Source organism: Symphalangus syndactylus, chromosome 11 (genome assembly GCF_028878055.3).
Source record: "Symphalangus syndactylus isolate Jambi chromosome 11, NHGRI_mSymSyn1-v2.1_pri, whole genome shotgun sequence".
In the NCBI taxonomy this organism is placed as follows: domain Eukaryota; kingdom Metazoa; phylum Chordata; class Mammalia; order Primates; family Hylobatidae; genus Symphalangus; species Symphalangus syndactylus.
The window spans coordinates 26,395,164-26,413,228 of record NC_072433.2 but is presented as its reverse complement, the minus strand read 5'-3'; the positions used below and the strand labels follow the sequence as shown (position 1 = coordinate 26,413,228).

Here is an 18,065-nt window from a genome sequence, read left to right as displayed (position 1 = left end):
ATTTCGTCCACGGGCTATAGTTTGCAGATTCTTGATCTAAGGTTAAGCCAGCAGCCAATGATCTTTCTTTTTATTTGGATATAGAGTCTCGCTCTGCTGCCCAGGCTGGAGTGCAGTGGCATGATCTTGACTCACTGCAACCTCCGCCTCCCAGGTTCAAGCAATTCTCCTGCCTTAGCCTCCTGAGTAGCTGGGATTACAGGCACATGCCACCATGCCCAGCTAATTTTGTATTTTCAGTAGAGATGGGGTTTCACCATGTTGGTCAGGCTGGCCGCCTCAGCCTCCCAAAGTGCTGGGATTACAGGCGTGAGCCACTGTACCCGGTCTTTTTTTTTTTTTAAAGAGAAGGTCTTGCTCTGTCACCCAGGCTGGGATGCAGTGGTGAAATCTCGGCTCACTACAGCCTTGAACTCCTGGGCTCATATGATCCTCTGGCTTCAGCCTTCTGAGTAGCTGAGACTACAGGCACACGCTACCATGCCTGGATAATTTTTAAATTTTCTGTAGAGGTGATGTCTCATTATGTTGCCCAGGCTGGTCTCCAACTCCTGGCCTCAGGTGATCCTCCCACCTCAGCATCCCAAAGTGTTGAGATTACAGGTGTGAGCCACCGTGCCCAGCCCCTCTCTCCCTCTCTCCCTCCTTCCCTTCTTTCTTCCTTCCTTCTTCCCATCCTTCCTTTCTTCTCTCTCTCCCTCCCTCCCTCCTTCCCCCTCTCTTCCCTTCCCTTCCTTACTTTCTTTCTTTCTTTTCTTGAGATGTATTTCACATACTACAAAACTTACCCATTTAAAGCATGCAATTCAGTGGCTTTTAGTCTATTAACAGAATCAAGCAACCATCACCACAATCTATTTCAATACCCCTAAAAGAAACCCTGTACCCAGTAACAGTCATTGCTTATTCTCCATTCTCACTCACCCATACTTCCTACCCTGAGCCCCAGCCCTAGGAAACCACTTATCTATCTTCTGTCTCTATAAATTTGCCTGTTCTGCACATTTTAGATAAATAGAATCATACAATATATGGTGCTATTTTATTTATTTATTTATTTGTTCGTTTGTTTGTTATAGAGATGGGGTTTTGTCATGTTGCCCAGGCTGATCTTGAACTCCTAAGCTCAAGTGATCCACCCACCTCAGCCTCCCAAAGTGCTGGGATTATAGGCATGAGCCACCACACCCAGCTGTGTCTATCTTCTATACATATAATCATACAATAAGACTGTTTCTTTCACTTAGCTGACATGATGGTTTTTTTCACTTAGCATTTTATATATATATATTGAGAGAGAGAGAGAGAGAGGAAGGGTCTTGCTTTGTCACTCAGGCTGGAACACAGTGGTGCAAACACAGTTCATTGCAGCCTTGACCTCCCTGGCTCAGGCGATCCTCCTGCCTTAGCCTCCCAAGTAGTTGGGACTATAGGCATGAGCCATCATGCCTAGCTAAATTTCTTTTTTAATTTTTTGTAGAGTTGGAGTCTCACTTTGTTGCCCAGGCTGGTCTCGAACTTCTGGCTTCAAGCAATCCTCCTGCCTCAGCCTCCAAGAGCTACCTATAACATTTAGAATAAATCCTGTGTCTTCACCATGGCTTTCAAGGTTCTGCAAGGTCTGGCTTCCTTTGATCTCATCGTCAACCTTTGACATCTCCCTACCTCTCACTGTACTTTACAATGGCCTCCAAGTGGGCCAACGAGCCACTATAACCTCAGGGTATTAGCGTTTAACTATTCCTCTTTTTTTTTTTTTTGAGATAGTCTCATTCTGTTGCCCAGGCTGGAGTGCCATGGCACAATCTCAGTTCCCCTGCAACCTCCACATCCTGGATTCAAACAACACTCCTGCCTCAGCCTCCAGAACAGCTAGGATTACAGGCATGAGCCACCATGCCCAGCTAATTTTTGTGTTTTTTTGTTTGTTTGTTTTTTTGAGACGGAGTCTCGCTCTGTTGCCTAGGCTGGAGCGCAGTGGCATGATATCGGCTCACTGTAACCTCCGCCTCTCGGGTTCAAGTGATTCTTCTGCCTCAGCCTCCCAAGTAGCTGGGATTATAGGCACGGGACACCATGCCTGGCTAATTTTTGTATTTTTAGTTGAGATGGGCTTTCACCATGTTGGCCAGCCTGGTCTCAAACTCCTGACCTTGTGATCGCCCACCTCGGCCTCCCAAAGTGCTGGGATTACAGGTATGAGCCACCGTGCCTGGCTAATTTTTTTGCTTTTAGCAGAGATGGGGTTTCTCTATGTTGGCCAGGCTGGTCTCCAAACCTGGCCTCAAGTAATCCACCCACCTCGGACTCCCAAAGTGCTGGGATTATAGGTGGGAGCCACCGCGTCTGGCCTAACTATTACTAATGTCTGTAAGTTCTTTCCCCAGATACCTGCATGCCTTACCCCTTTGCCCCTTTTTCATTCAGATTTCTGCTCAAATGTTGCCTGGTCAATGAGGCCTGTTTGATCGCTGTTTTCTTGTTTATTTAAGTATTTATTGACAAGGTCTAGCTCCATCACCCTGGCCGAAGTGCAGTGGTGTAAATATGGCTCACTGTGGCCTCAAATTCCCGGGCTCAAGCGATCCTCCCACCTCAGTCTCCTGAGTAGCTGGGACCACAGGCACGCACCATCACCTCTGGCTAATTAAAAAAATTTTTTCGTAGACAGGGTTTTGCCATGTTGCCCAGGCTGGTCTTGTCCTGGGCTCAAGAGATCCTCCTGCCTTGGCCTCCCAAAGTGTTGTGATTGCAGGTGTGAGACACCATGCCCAGCCTCTGATCACTCAATACAGAAGTCACTTCCCTGGCTCCAGTCACTTGCTATCCCCTTACCCTTCTTGCCACATACTATCCATCTGAATATTAAAAGACAAGCAGATTCGATGGAAATGTTTTATTCTTTCAACTGAATTCTAGTACTATAAGGACAGTGAAACAATGGTATACTGGGGAAAATGTAGCAATATACTTTTGTTTAAAAGACTAATTGAATAAACAAAAACTACAAAAAAAAAGAAAATCATATAAACACAATCTGAAATTCCAAGAAGTCCTGGAATACAGAAATGCCCTCCTCCTTCATTATTACACAGGAAGCACTGTTTTAATTGTCTTCATAGTATTTATCTCTACCTGACATTGTACAGCTATAGGGTTCACTGCTGTATCTCCAGAACTTGGTGTAAGTTTGGTGCTCAATACACAATAAGACACTAATAAGCCTTTGGAGGCCACAACTACAGGCTAGGGGTGGGGGTTGGGTGGGCAGGTGGAGTTGGGGGATTTGGGGAATGGGGAGGAGTGGAGAGCAGAGCAGCAGCATGAGCCTGGGTGCCTGTCCTCCAGAAGCTTCCCATCTTGTGCTGCTTGTTGGTCATTCTACATGGCTTTCCATCAAAGCCTACTATGTCACAGATAATTCTGAGTAGAATATGCATTTGTTGAGTGCATGGGAACCTTAGTTAGCAGGAGGCAAAGTCACATTTTTATTGTTAGGGGCTAAATCTGAAGGACTCTATGGTGAGGAGTACTAACAGTTTAGAGCAGTTTAGATATATGCTGCCCAATATGGTAGCCACTAGCCACGTATGGTTATTGACTACTTGAAATGTGACAGTCTGAGACCCAGCACGGTGGCTCACATCTGTAATCCCAGCAATTTGGGAGGCTGAGGGGCAGATTGCTTGAGGCCAGGAGTTTGAGACCAGCCTGGCCAACATAACAAAACCCCATCTCCACTAAAAATACAAAAATTAGCTGGGCATGGTGCTGCACACCTGTAATCCTAGCTACTTGGGAGGCTGAGGCATGAGAATCTCTTGAACCAGGAAACGGAGGTTGCAGTGAGCCGAGATAGCGCCACTGCACTCTCACCTGGGCGACACAGTGAGACTCTGTCTCAAAAAAGAAAAAAAAAAAAAAAAAGAAAGAAAAAGAAAGAAATGTGACAGACAGTCTGAATCTGAGATGTGCTGTAAGTATAAAACACAACGGATTTTGAACACGGTACAAAGAATGTAAAATTTCTCAATTTCTAAATATTGATTACATGTTGAAATAACATTCTGAATATATTGAATACTTTGAATATATAGTTAATATTTTCAGTATAATAATATATTATTAAATTGATGTCATCTGTTTCTTTTTACTGTTTTAGATGCGGCTATAGAAAATATAAAATTACGTAAGTGGCTCACATACATCGCTCACATTATATTTTTATTGGATCATCCTATGTTTTCCCCAAAGCCCACAGGAATAATGCCTGGAACCCAGCATGTTCTTCATAAATACTGGGTGAATGCATTAAGTTGGGCTGCCTGAGTAGGGTCTAAAGACTAAGAATTGGCAAACTCCAATTTCTCCAAGCAGAGTGTTTGCTCATTTAGTAAAAAAATCTGAGCATCTGATAGGCCTTAGCAGTGGGAAAGTGGTGGAAATGTGTGAAGCTGTTGATTAGCTTGAGGTGACTGTTGGTTCCCAGCTGTATTTACACTCTGCTTCAAGAAATAAACACCATTTCACTTGGGCCAACTCAAATATTTATTTCTTTGACAACACCATTTCAAAGTGTAAGCACTTGTTTTACAGTCTTTTTTTTTTTTTTTTTGAGACAGAGTCTCGCTCTGTCGCCCAGGCTGGAGTGCAGTGGTGCAATCTCGGCTTACTGCAAGCTCCGCCTCCCGGGTTCACGCCATTCTCCTGCCTCAGCCTCTCCGAGTAGCTGGGACTACAGGCGCCCGCCACTACGCCCGGCTAATTTTTTTTTTTTTTGTATTTTTAGTAGAGACGGGGTTTCACCGTGGTCTCGATCTCCTGACCTCGTGATCCGCCCTCCTCGGCCTCCCAAAGTGCTGGGATTACAAGCGTGAGCCACCGCGCCCGGCCTACAGTCTTTTTTAGGGAGGCAGATCCACATGATTCTTCAGATACTTCTACTCCTCACACAACGTGGAACTTTGGAATTGGACCAACCTATTGGTTTCTGAGGCGCAGCCTCCCATTTAGAAGCTGCTTGTGGCTGGGCGTGGTGGCTCATGCCTGTAATCCTAGCACTTTGGGAGGCCAAGGCGGGCGGATCACTTGAGCTCAGGAGTTCAAGACTAGCCTGGCCAACATGGTGAAACCCTGTCTCTACTAAAAACACAAAAATTAGCCGGGCGTGGTGGCACAAGCCTGTAATCCCACTACTTGAAGGCTGAGGAAGAAGAATTGCTTGAACTCAGGAGGCGGAGGTTGCAGTGAGCCGAGATAGCGCCACTGCACTCCAGCCTGGGACAGAGCAAGACTCCATCTCAAAAAAAAAAAAAAAAAAGCTGCTTCCTTGATATATTTTGTTTCAATTTGGGAAGTGAGGACAGCAAAGGGTTTAAAGGGCTTAATACACTGTACAATAGGCTTGTATTCTTTAAAATGTTCTTTAAAAATTGCCTTGATCTCTGATTTTCTGCAACAAGCAAGTTACTCCCTCCCTTCTACCTCAAAATGATGCCTTGGCGTAGAGTCATCAGCAATCCTGTCATGACAGGCCATTTAAGTGGTTTTGAAGCCACTTGTAAACAATTCTAGTACTCCATTCCTGGGGCAGTTGAAAAAAAAAATTAATTCAAGAAGGTAGCTTGAAAAAGAAAAAAAAATACAACAACTTGCCTGGTAGTATATTAGGAATTTTTAGGCCAGGTGCGGTGGCTCACGCCTATAATCCCAGCACTTTGGGAGGCTGAGGCGGGTGGATCACCTGGGGTCAGGAGTTCGAGATCAGCCTGGCCAACACGGTGAAACCCCGTCTACATTAAAAATACAAAAATTAGCTGGGCGTGGTGGCGGGTGCCTGTAATCTCAGCTACTCAGGAGGCTGAGGCAGGAGAATCACTTGAACCTGGGAGGCGGAGGTTGCAGTGAGCCGAGATGGCACCATTGCACTCCAGCTTGGGTGGCAAGAATGAAACTCCATCTCAAAGAAAAAAAAAAAAAAAAGAATTTCTGATTTCCAAATATAGAATTACTTTTAAGAGAAAACACTGAATTATTTAGTAAGCATCCATAAAAACACGCACTATGAAATGTTCTCATTCCTCTATGGCCCAGATACGCATGGTCTATCTCAATTTTCTTCTAAACAGTGTTGAGGCACAGTTGGTGGTACACTGGGCTACACTGCAGCTTGTTGGGTTAGTGCTGATAGAGATGGAATAAACGCCTTGTACAGACAGTGGGATTAATATGGAGGATGTTCAATGGTCCTTCCCAGTTGTAATATTTAGTTCTTCCAGGTTAAAAAGAATTGTTCAAAAACTACTGAATAAACTACTTAAGATCAGCCACAGAAATGATTTCTGTGGCTTGGAGAAAAATTAGGAAAGAAAGGTAATGTTTTTTGGCAGTACCTTAATGGTTGATAAGTAAAGATATTTAAAGCTCTTATAATAATAATAATAATAATAATAATAAAGTTTCTTGGAAGACAAAGAAGTGATGGTAGAGGAAAGATTCTGCATAACTTGTTTTTTTTTTTCCCTCTCTCTTGACATTTGGCCCAAGATTAGAACTTTTTGCTTTGGTGTAAATGCATGTTGTGTACCTAACAGGCACAATGAGAGGTGATATTCTTGATAAATCTTTTAGATTTTAAATCTCAGACATGATGTACATAGCAAATCCTAAAATGTCTAAAGTGTTCTCCTTTTAAGATTCAAAAAACAAAAACAAGAAGTAGCTTAATATAGGATTTTCAAGAGCCAGGGGCACCCTCTCAGTGGACAGTAAATCCTATTCTGGGTCCATGGTGGCTACTAGTCTAACTAAAGCACAGTTGGGATGAAATCATTTATTAAGAATATGTAGGCTGGGTGTATATACAGTCTCATGCCTGTAATCCCAGCTCTTACGGAAGCCGAGGGAGCACTTAGGGAGGCCAATTAGAGAGGACAACTTGAGCCCAGGAGTTCAAGACCAATCTGGGCAACATGGAAAGGATTGGCTGGGCATGGTAGCATGCACCTGTGTTCCCAGCTACTCAGAAGGACTGAGGTGGGAGGTGGGAAGATCCTTTGGGCTTGGGAGGTGGAGGTTGCACTGAGCTGTGATTGCAACAGACACCCTGTCTCGAAAAAACAAAAGCAGGTAATTTCAGTGTATTGTTTATTACTTTTTTTTCCTTCTTACTCACCCCTATACTAATGAGGAAATTATTTATTACTTTAACACATTTATTACATTTGCCCATTAAGAGGGTCATCTCAGCAACCAATATATAACAGGAAACAATATTTAGTGATGTAAAGCCATGTTACTGATCCACCACTCCCAGAAAACAAGAGCATCTTACCTGCAGCAAAGGCATCAGCTGCAAACCCAATGCTTGCTCATACAGCAAGTTCAGTTCTGCACAACTGGAGAAGGAGAGCTTGGAGGTGTAGAGGTAATAGTGCACGTGCCTAAATGTGGAACCATCTCTGTCGATAAATAGCCTCTGGCTTTCTGAAGAGGCCAAGGCTGAAGCCTCTTTCCACAGCAGGGAGTCTGGAAACTGAGAGAGTTTGCTTCTGGGAACTGAGAAATGCCAGCCCCCTATGTTGAAATGAAACAAGTCCTCTGCTGATTCATGAGATATGCCAGACTCCTCCTAAAGGGGGAATGAAAAAGAGATCTACGCAAGAAAAAGAAATAAAAAGGCATCCAGATTGAAAAGGTAGAAATAAACTATCTCTGTTTGCTGATGACATGATCTTGTATATAAAAAATCCTAAGGAATTCCCCAGAAAACTATTAGAAATAAGTCCAGGCCAGGCATTGTGGTTCACACCTGTAATCCAAGCACTTTGGGAGCCTGAGGTGGGAAGGTGGCTTGAGACCAGGAGTTTGAGGTTGCAGTGAGCTATGATTGTGCCACTGTACTCTGGCCTAACAGAGCAAGATCCTATCTCAAAAAAGAAAAACAAACAAACAAACAAACAAACAAATGAGCCCAACAAGGTTGAAAGATGCAGAGCAATATTAAAAAATGTTGTATTTTTATACTTTAGCAGTGAACAATCTGAAAATGAAATTAAGAAAACAATTCAATTCCATTTACAATAGCATCAAAAATAACATACTTAGGAATAAATTTAACAAAAGAATGAAATACATGTGCACTGAAAACTTCAAAACATTGTTGAAAATTTAAAAGACCTAAATAAATGAAAAAATATCTCATGCTCATGGATTGGAAGATTTAATATCGTTAAGATGGCAATAGTCTCCCAATTGATTTACAAATTCAACACAATCTCTGTGAAAATCCTGACTTTTTGCAAAAATTGAAAAGCTGATGCTAAAATTCATATGAAAATACAGGGGATCCAGAATAGCTAAAACAGTCTTGAAAAAAGGAGAACAATGTTTAAGAAGTCACATTTCCCACTTTTTTTTTTTTTTTTTTTTAAGGCAGACTGCCACATGCAGCACCTCATTAGGATGTGTCTGAAGTCTTGGAAGCTTGACTACCCTACGTTCTCCTACAATGGACCTTGAGAACTTGTTTGGAGGTTCTAGCTAGGAAGAGCAGATACTTGTATACCCTGGACTGAAGACTGGTCCTCCTTTATTGGGGATGGTCGTCCTCTTTGACTGAGCACGCAGCTTCAGGAGGGACATACGTGGAGCATTGAGGGAAGAAGGGGACACCCGCCTAGCCAGCCAGATCAGCCAAATCAACCCTGGCAATCAATGGAGTGACAGATGTTGCAGCCAGATCACCTTCACATCCCACACTTTTAAAACTTATTATAAAGCTAGATCAAGACAGTGTGCTACCAGCATAAGGATAAATATAAAGATAAGTGGAATAGAATTGAGAGTACAGAATAAAACCCTTACATTTATGATCAATTGAATTTTGATAAGCAATCCAAGATGATTCAATGGACAAAGAATAGTCCTTATAAAAAATGATGCTGGGACAACTGCCCATCCATATGCATAAAAGATAATAATAACAATAATAATAAAGTTGGACCCCTACCTCACCCCATACACAAAAATTAGCTCCAAGTGAAACACAGACCTAAAACTATAAAATCTTTTTTTTTTTTGAGACGCAGTCTCGCTCTATCACCCAGGCTGGAGTGCAGTGATACGATCTCGGCTCACTGCAAACTCCGCCTCCCGGGTTCACTCCATTCTCCTGCCTCAGCCTCCTGAGTAGCTGGGACTACAGGCACCCACCACCACGCCCAGCTAATTTTTTGTATTTTTAGTAGAGATGGGGTTTCACTGTGTTAGCCAGGATGGTCTCGATCTCCTGACCTTGTGATCCACCGGCCTCGGCTTCCCAAAGTGTTGGGATTACAGGCGTGAGCCACTGCGCCCAGCCTAAAACCATAAAATCTTTAGAAGAAAACAGAAAATCTTCATGACTTTAGAGTAGGCAAAACTTTCTTAGATGTGACACTAAAAGCAAAAGTGACCAAAAAAAATAGATAAATGGAACTTAATCAAAATTTAAAAACCTTTGTGCTTTAGAGGGCACCATCAAGAAGGTGAAAAGATAACTCACAGAATGGAACAAAATATTTGCAAATCATTTGTCTGATAAAGAACTTGTTTTTAGAATACGTAAAGAACTCTTAAACTCAATAATAAAAAGACAACCAAATTTAAAAATTGGCAAAGCATTTAAATAGACATTTCTCCAAAGAATATATACAAATGACCAATAGCACGAAAAAAGATGCTCAACATCCTTAGTCATTAGAGAAATGCAAATCAAAACCTACAACAGAATACTACTTCACACCCATTAGTATGGCTAGAATGAAAACAATAGGTAATAACAAGTGTCGACAAAGAAACCAGAACCCCCATGCACTGCTGGTGGAGGTGTAAAATGGTGCAGGCACTTTGGAAAACAGTTTGGTGGGTCCTGAAAATGTAAAGCATGGAATTATTCTACTATGAGCCAGCAATTCCACTCCTAGGTGTACACCTAAGAGAAAGACATATGTCCACACCAAAATTTCTAGACTAACGTTCATAGAACATAATAGCCAAAAGGTGGGAATAAACCTAATGTCCATCAACTGACAAATGAGTAAACAAAATGTAGTATATCCATACAATGGAATATTGTTTGTCAATAAGAAGGAATGGGATGAACACGGTGGCTCATGCTTGTAATCTCAGCACTTTGGGAGGCTGAGGCAGGAGATTCGCTTGAGCCCAGGAGTTTCAGGCTGCAGTGAGCTGTGATTGTGCCATTGCACTCCAGCCTGGGCGTCAGAGTGAGGCACATCTCTAAAAAAATAAAAATTAAAAAGGAATGAAGTACTGATACATGATAACAACATGGATGAAACTCGAAACATTATGCCAAGGGAAAGAAGCCAAACAAAAAATCACATATGATTCCATGCACATGCAATATGCGGACAAGGCAAATTTCTAGAGATAGAAAATAGATTAGTGGTTGCCTAGGGCTGGAGAGGCTATGGGGAGGTGGGGTGTGACTACTAATGAGTATGGGATTTCTTTTGGGGATGGTGAAAATGTTCTAAAATTGATTGTGATGATAGTTGTGCAACTCTGAACATACTAAAACTCACTGAATTGTACACATTAAAATGTGTGAATTGTATGGTATGTGAATTATATCTCAATAGATCTGTAAAAAAAAAAAAAAAAAAGATGAGGTACTGTCCACATTCCATGGAGCACATGCAGAACTCTCTTGGGATCTTACCTGCAGAGACATTACATTACTGGAGGATGAATGCTATAGATACCTTTTCATATATACAAAGGCAGCAAAGATCACTAACCTTCCTCAGCTCATTGTTAAAAGTTTAAAGTCATCTGTACATCTGTTGGACAAGAGGTTGTTGAAAAAAAAGTTTAAGGTCATCTATTTATAAGTGAATTGTCTTCTTTGCTTCAAGATGACCTAGTTTAGCAATACAATGGAAAAGTAGAGAGCCATCAAACATACAAACCATCCATATCAAATTTTAAAATAAAGGGCACTACCCTTGTAAAAACATTTTTTAAAGGGTAGTAAATAGTATATAGAATTTTACCTAAAAAGAACCATAAAACAATATCAAATTCTTTTTTTTTTTTTTTTTTTTTGTATTTTTAGTAGAGACGGGGTTTCACCGTGGTCTCGATCTCCTGACTTCGTGACCCGCCCGCCTCGGCCTCCCAAAGTGCTGGGATTACAAGCGTGAGCCACCGCGCCTGGCCAAAACAATATCAAATTCTAATTAAAAATTATGCAGGCTGAAGTGATTGGACTGCAATGTACTGATATCTGCAATTTATTCTGAGATGAATTAAAAAAGACAGATTGATGGACAGATAGGATTGCTAGATGGACATGTGATAAAACAAATATGAGCAAAATGTTGATTGTAGAATGTAGGTGGTGGATATATGGTGCTCACTGTACAATTCTTTCAATCTTTCTGAATGTCTATAAAATTGCATTAAGACGTTCGTGTGGGAAAAAGAGTGTTAAAGTAAGAGGTGATTACTTAAGAAAGGAAAAGCTCCAGAAAGAACCTGCATTTCCCATTCTGACAGCTGGGGAAGGAAAATAAATGCATGCAAGAAAGAATGAGATGGGGTCCATCTCTCCCACAGCAATATTCAGACATGAAGAAGAGCAATTATATATGCCACATTTGAGACTAGAAGAGTTAAAGGGGGCAATAAGAGAAATAAGACAAATTGTGAAATGATTGCATAACTGACAGAAGCAGAGCCAGAAAAGTCAATCTAATGAGCTAACCTAGGATTCTAAGTCCCAGCCCTTCTAAAAGCCCTTCTATAAGTTCATGTTCAGGCAAAGGCTGAATGTGACAAATGGAGTGACTAAGGGTCTCACATAGACCAGAAAGCATAAATATGCAAGGAAGGACTCTTGATTCTGCTTTCTGTTCTCCTTAAAGGTGGCTGAGAGCTCAATGCGGGTGCTCGGAGTGTGCAGATGTTCGATGCCAAAGAAAACCTACTCCTCGAAGGTGAGCCCCAGTTCTGGTCTCAGTTCCTCTTTCCTTTTCTTTCTTTTTTTTTTTTTTTTTTTAGACAGAGCCTTGCTCTCTAGCCCAGGCTGGAGTGCAGTGGCACGATCTTGGCTCACTGCAAGCTCCACCTCCCGGGTTCACGCCATTCTCCTGCCTCAGCCTCCCAAGTAGCTGGGACTACAGGCGCCCGCCACCACGCCCAGCTTTTTTTTTTTTTTTTGTATTTTTAGTAGAGATGGGGTTTCACTGTGTTAGCCAGGATGGTCTCAATCTCCTGACCTCGTGATCCACCTGCCTCGGCCTCCCAAAGTGCTGGGATTACAGGCGTGAGCCACCACGCCCGGCCCATCCTCTTTTCTTGTTAAGGATAGGGTGTGACAAGAGGGTCCTGGCTCCTTCTTACATACCTGTCCCATCCATAGGTGGGCTCTTAAGTGCCTGCTGGAGTGAGGGTAGGGGTTAGGGATGCGGCTGTTCTTTCCCAAAGACTGCTCAGGGGCTGGTTAGTGCAGAGCTATCCCAGCCTGGGGACAGCCCTCAGTCACAGGCAAGCTTAGGGGGACCTGTGGTGCTTGAAAGACAAAAGGCTTCTTGCCAGACTGACTTCAGGAAACGGGGTAGCCCTAAAGCAGTCATCCCCACCCCATTACAAAGAGCTTCTCTCTTTCCCACGCTCATCCTTCTCCCCCAAAGAAGCTCCGTCCAAGTAAATTTCTTACCTTTTTTTTTTTTTTTTGAGACAAGGTCTGGCTCTGTCACTCAGGTCGCCCAGGCTGGAGTGCAGTGGTGCAATCTCGGTTCACTGCAACCTCCACCTCCCGGGTTCAAGCGATTCTCCTGCCTCAGCCTCCCGAGTAGCTGGGACTACAGGCCGTGCCACCACACTCGGCTAATTTTTGTATTTTTAGTAGAGATGGGGTTTCACCATGTTGGCCAGGCTGGTCTTGAACTCCTGACCTCAGGTGATCCGCTCACCTCGGGCTCCCAAAGTGCTGGGATTACAGGCGTGAGACACCACGCCCAGCCCGTCCAAGTCAATTTCTAGAGCTAGAACTTCCTCATGCTCTAAAGACAGGACCCCAACTCCTCAGAGCCAGGATTCCCAACCTTTCAGATCTGGAGCTCCCCACCATGCCTTAGAGTTCTGTCCCCACGCTCCAATCCTTCAGATCTGGATCCCCCCTTCACACACACCCTCGCCTTGCCCCAGAGTCAGCATCCCCCAGCGCTGAGATATGAAGACCACCCCGTCAAAGGGGCACACGCCCAGCCCTCAGAACCGGAGTTCCCCACATCCTCGAGCCAGAACACTTCATCCCTCAAGACAGAGCGTTATTCTAACTCCTCAGAGCCAGTCCCCCAAATCCTTCCCAGCTGGGAGCCCCTCGCTCTCCCCCATGCCCCACAGCCAGGTCTCGAACCACGTAGCCCCAATCCTTCGCCACAGCGGCCCCCATTCGCCGCTTTGGTGCTTTTGGCGCCCCAGCTAGGGCTGGCTCCGTACCATGGTCGCGGCTCGAGCAGCGGGCGGGCGGTCGGTCTTGTGACCCGGCCAATAACGGCTCCCGGGGTCGCGGCGGCGCGCGGGGCAGGGCAGTGGGCGTGGCCTGGCTTGCGCCGGGTGGTCTCGCGGGCGGCGGCAGGTGAGCGGCGGGCGGGGATGGCGGAGCAGTGGGAGCTGGACGAGGAAGGTATCCGCCGCCTGGGGGCGCTGACGCTGGAGCAGCCGGGTAGGGTCTGGCCGGGAGGATGTGGACCGGAAACGTAGGGTCAGAAGCTGTGGAAAGAAAACTGAGGTGGAAGCCGGGGAACCTGAGATAGAGGCGAGGGAACCACAGAGAAGCGGTACCTGAGGATGGGGGGCGGGGGTATAACTTGAGGCAGAAGGTTAGAGGGAGGTGGAGGTGGAGGAACTGAAGTACCGGGAGAGTGTGGGGCAGAGCCCGAGGAATTGAGAGAGAAGAGGGGAGTGTGAAGTAGGGAAGGAGAAACAAGGTTAACAGGGGACCCTGCGGCAGGTGACAGAACTGCGGGGGGCGGTGGCTGACCCCTGTAATCCCAGCACTTTGGGAGGCGGAGGCGGGTGGATCACCTGAGCGTGGCCAACATGGTGAAACCCCGTCTCTACTAAAATACAAAAATTAGCCGGGCGTGGTGGTTCAAGTCTATAATCCCAGCTACTCGGGAGGCTGAGGCAGGAGAATCGCTTGAACCCGGGAGGCGGAGGTTGCAGTGAGCCGAGATCGCACCACTGCACTGCAGCCTGGGCGACAGAGCGAGACTCCATCTCAAAAAAAATAAATAAATAAAATAAATAAATGATAAAATGCCTATTAGACATCCAAGTGTAAGGTACCTAGTAGGCAGTTGGATATATGGGTCTGGACCTCAGAGGAGATGTCAGGGTTAGAGATGCAAATTTTGGAGACATTAGCAATAGGTGGTATTTAAAGCTACGGGAGTGGATGAACTCAGCTAAGGAGAGAATGTCGATGGAGAAGTGAAAGAAAGCTTAAGACTCAACCTTGGAATATTTCGGTGTTTAGAGGTTGAATAGAGGAAGAATGTGGTATCTTGGAATTTGAGAAGGGGTAGCGTATCGAGCGAGCAATGGCCAACTATGCCAAATGCTATTGACAGGCTGAGCAACTTAAATGCAGAGTGTCTGTTAGATTTAGCAACATGGAACTTACTGGTGACCTTGACAGAGGGAGTTTTGGGAGGGTGTGGAGGAGGGAAACCAGATTGGAGTGGGATGAAAAAGGGAATGATATTTGAGGGGAAGAGACAGTGAAAGTAAGAACTTTTGCTGAAAATTGTAGCTGTAAAAGAGACTGCAGAAATAGATGGTAGCTGAAGTGTATGATGTGCAGTCAAGAACAGAACAGGAAGGATATACTAGAGCATGTCGGTAGTCTAATGATTAATTTAGTAGAGAGGGGAAAATATGTAATATTTACTTATTTTGACTGTTAAAATAATTCAATTAATTTATTCTGTGGGTAATATGATAATTGTACAGTGAGGGCCGGGCGTGGTGGCTCACGCCTGTAATCCCAGCACTCTGGGAGGCCGAGGCGGGCAGATCACGAGGTCAGGAGATGAGACCATCCTGGCTAACACAGTGAAACCCCGTCTCTACTAAAAATACAAAAAAAATTAGCGGGGCGTGGTGGTGGGCCCCTGTAGTCCCAGCTACTTGGGAGGATGAGGCAGGAGAATGGCGTGAACCCAGGAGGCGGAGCTTGCAGTGAGCCGAGATCGTGCCACTGCACTCCAGCCTGGGTGACAGAGCGAGACTCCGTCTCAAAAAAATAAAATAAAATAAAATAAAATAAAAATTGTACAGTGAGAAGAAAGTCTTGACTCCCCCATCCCTGTCTCATAGGCCTAGTTCCCCTTCCTAAAGGCAATTACTGTTGCCAGTATCTTGGATAGCTTTCCAGAAATATTCTCTACATATATAAGCATTTATCACTTATTTTATAATTTTATATTATGGCAATTTTCAAATATATACAAGAGTAGAGATAACAGAATAATGAACTCCATTAGCCTACCTCAACAGTTATCATCAATTCATGGCCAAGCTTCTTTCACGTATACCTCATCTATCCTCCACCCACCTCCAACCCCCAACACTGACTATTTTGAAGCAAATTCCAAGTATATGATTTCCTCCATAAATATTTCAGTATGTATTTTATTTATTTATTATTTTTATTATTTTTCAGATAGAGTTTTGCTCTGTCACCCAGGCTGGAGGGCAGTGGCGTGATCTTGGCTCACTGTAATCTCTGCCTCCCCATTTCAAGAGATTCTTCTGCCTCGGCCTCCCAAGTAACTGGAACTACAGGCACCCGCCGCCACGCCCGGCTAATTTTGTATTTTCAGTAGCGACAGGGTTTTGCCATGTTGGCCAGGCTGGCCTCGAATTCCTGACCTCAGGTGATCCATCCACCTCAGCCTCCCTAAGAGCTGGGATTATAAGTGCAAGCCACAGCACCTGGCCATTATGTATTTTTAAAAGCTAAGATCACTTAAAAAAAATCACATATGCAACCTAAAAAATTTAACAGTAATTTCTTTTTTTGGTTTTGTTTTGTTTTTGAGATGGAGTCTGGCTCTGTTGCCCAGGCTGGAGTGCAGTGGCATGATCTCAGCTCACTGCAACCTCCACCTCCGGGGTTCAAGCAATTCTCCTGCCTCAGCTTCCTGAGTAGCTGGGATTTCAGGCGTGTGCCACCATGCCTGGCTAATTTTTTTTATTTTTAGTAGAGACGGGGTTTCACCATGCTAGCCAGGCTGGTCTTGAACTCCTGATCTCAAGTGACTCAGCCTCCCAAAGTGAACAGTAATTTCTTGATATCATGAAATATCTAACTAGTGTTCTTATTTCCCCAGTTGTCCTATAATTTTTTAAAATTAGAATCCATGGCCGGGTGCATTGGCTCATGCCTGTAATCCCAGCACTTTGGGAGGCCAAGGTGGGTGGATCACTTGAGGCCAGGAGCTCAAGACCAGCCTGGCCAACATGGTGAAACCCCGTCTCTATTAAAAATACAAAAATTAGCCGGACATGGTGGCTCACACCTATAATCCCAACTACTTGGGAGGCTGAGGCAGGAGAATCGCTTGAACCCAGGAGACGGAGGTTGTAGTGAGCTGAGATCGCACCACTGCACTCCAGCCTGGGTGGCAGAGCAAGTCTCCATCTAAAAAGTAAAATAAAATAAAATAAGAATCCGTATATGGTCCATGTATTGCAATTGGTTGATATATGTCTTAAGTCTTATTTGATCTGTAGGCGCCCCCTTTTTTTTCCCTAGCATTTTCAATTGTTTTTGAAGAAACTGGCTTTGAAAGAGTTTTCTATAACCTGAATTTTGCTCATTGCATTCCTAAGATATTTAACATTTTCCCGTGTTCCCTGTACTTCCTATGAATTGGTAGTTAGGTGAGGCTTAATCAGATTCAGGTTGGATTTTTTTTTTTTTTCGCAAGATGATTTCATAGGTAATGGTGTATGTTTATGTTAGGAAGTATATGGTGCCTAGTGTTCTTTCTTTTCGTGATATCAGCCACTGAATATGATTACCTAAGTTAATTCATTAGGGATTGCAAAATGGTAATTGTCTATTTCTTTCATTTTTCTTCATTAACTGTAATACTTCTATAAAGAGAAATTTCCTCACATCAACTGTTTGCTTATCCTGAGGTACAGTTTGTATAGGAAAGGTAGCATAAAAGCTTGATTTTTTTTCACCTTATATGCCAGCTTTCAGAATGATGAGTTATTTTCTTAGCATTCTCCAAAGGTGACCAGTGAGGACTGTTTTGCTTTCTCAGTATCATTATAAACTCATCGATTTAAATATATGTCTTAGGGCCGAGCACGGTGGTTCATGCCTGTAATCCCAGCACTTTGGGAGGCTGAGGCGGATGGATCACCTGAGGTCAGGAGCTCAAGACCAGTCTGGCCAACATGGTGAAACCTTGTCTGTACTAAAAATAAAAAAAAAAAATTAGCCTGGCATGGTGGCAGGTGCCTATAATCCCAGCTACTCAGGAGGCTGAGGCAAGAGAATCACTTGAGCCTGGGAAGCAGAGGCTGCAGTGAGCTGAGATCGCACCACTGTACTCCAGCCTGGACGAAAGACTGAGACTCAGTCTAAATAAATAAATAAATAAATAAATAAATGTCTTAGTCCCTTTTCTCTTGTCATAACAGAATACCATAGACTAGGTAATTTATAAAGAACAGAAGTTGATTTGGCTCATGGTTCTGGAGGCTAGGAAGTCCAAGAGCATGGTGCCAGCATCTGGTGAAGGTCATTCCATGGTGGAAGGGCAGAAGGTGCATGTGTGAGATGTGAGAGAGAAAGAGAGAGAGAGAGAGAAGACTGAACTAATTCCTTTATTAGGATAACTAACTCCCATGATAACTAACTCCATGATAACAGCATGAAGCCACCGTTGACCTAATCACCTCTTAGAGGCCCCACCACCCAGTGCTGTTACATTGGCAGTTACGTTTCAACATGAAAGCTGGGCATG

The 18,065-nt window shown here is 44.0% G+C and overlaps 2 protein-coding genes across 9 annotated transcripts in view; one reads left to right on the top strand and one right to left on the bottom strand.

The window, feature by feature from the left end:
- Positions 1-13,844, bottom strand: part of KCTD19 (potassium channel tetramerization domain containing 19) — a 38,259-nt gene extending 24,415 nt beyond the window's left edge. For 6 of the 8 annotated variants that reach the window (XM_063611735.1, XM_063611736.1, XM_063611738.1 and 3 more), the window contains exons 1-2: positions 13,430-13,844; positions 7,334-7,630 (exon numbers count right to left, since the gene is read on the bottom strand). In XM_063611735.1, the coding sequence (XP_063467805.1) occupies positions 7,334-7,630; positions 13,430-13,465 (333 nt within the window). In that variant the 5' untranslated portion in view covers positions 13,466-13,844. The remainder of the gene's footprint in view (positions 1-7,333; positions 7,631-13,429) is intronic. The other 2 variants (XM_055298535.2, XM_055298540.2) reach the window with 2 other exon arrangements.
- LRRC36 (leucine rich repeat containing 36) overlaps positions 13,662-18,065 on the top strand; it is a 53,284-nt gene continuing 48,880 nt past the window's right edge. Inside the window, 1 exon segment of the mRNA XM_055298553.2 lies at positions 13,662-13,738. Coding sequence (XP_055154528.1) covers positions 13,669-13,738 — 70 coding nt within the window. The 5' untranslated portion in view covers positions 13,662-13,668.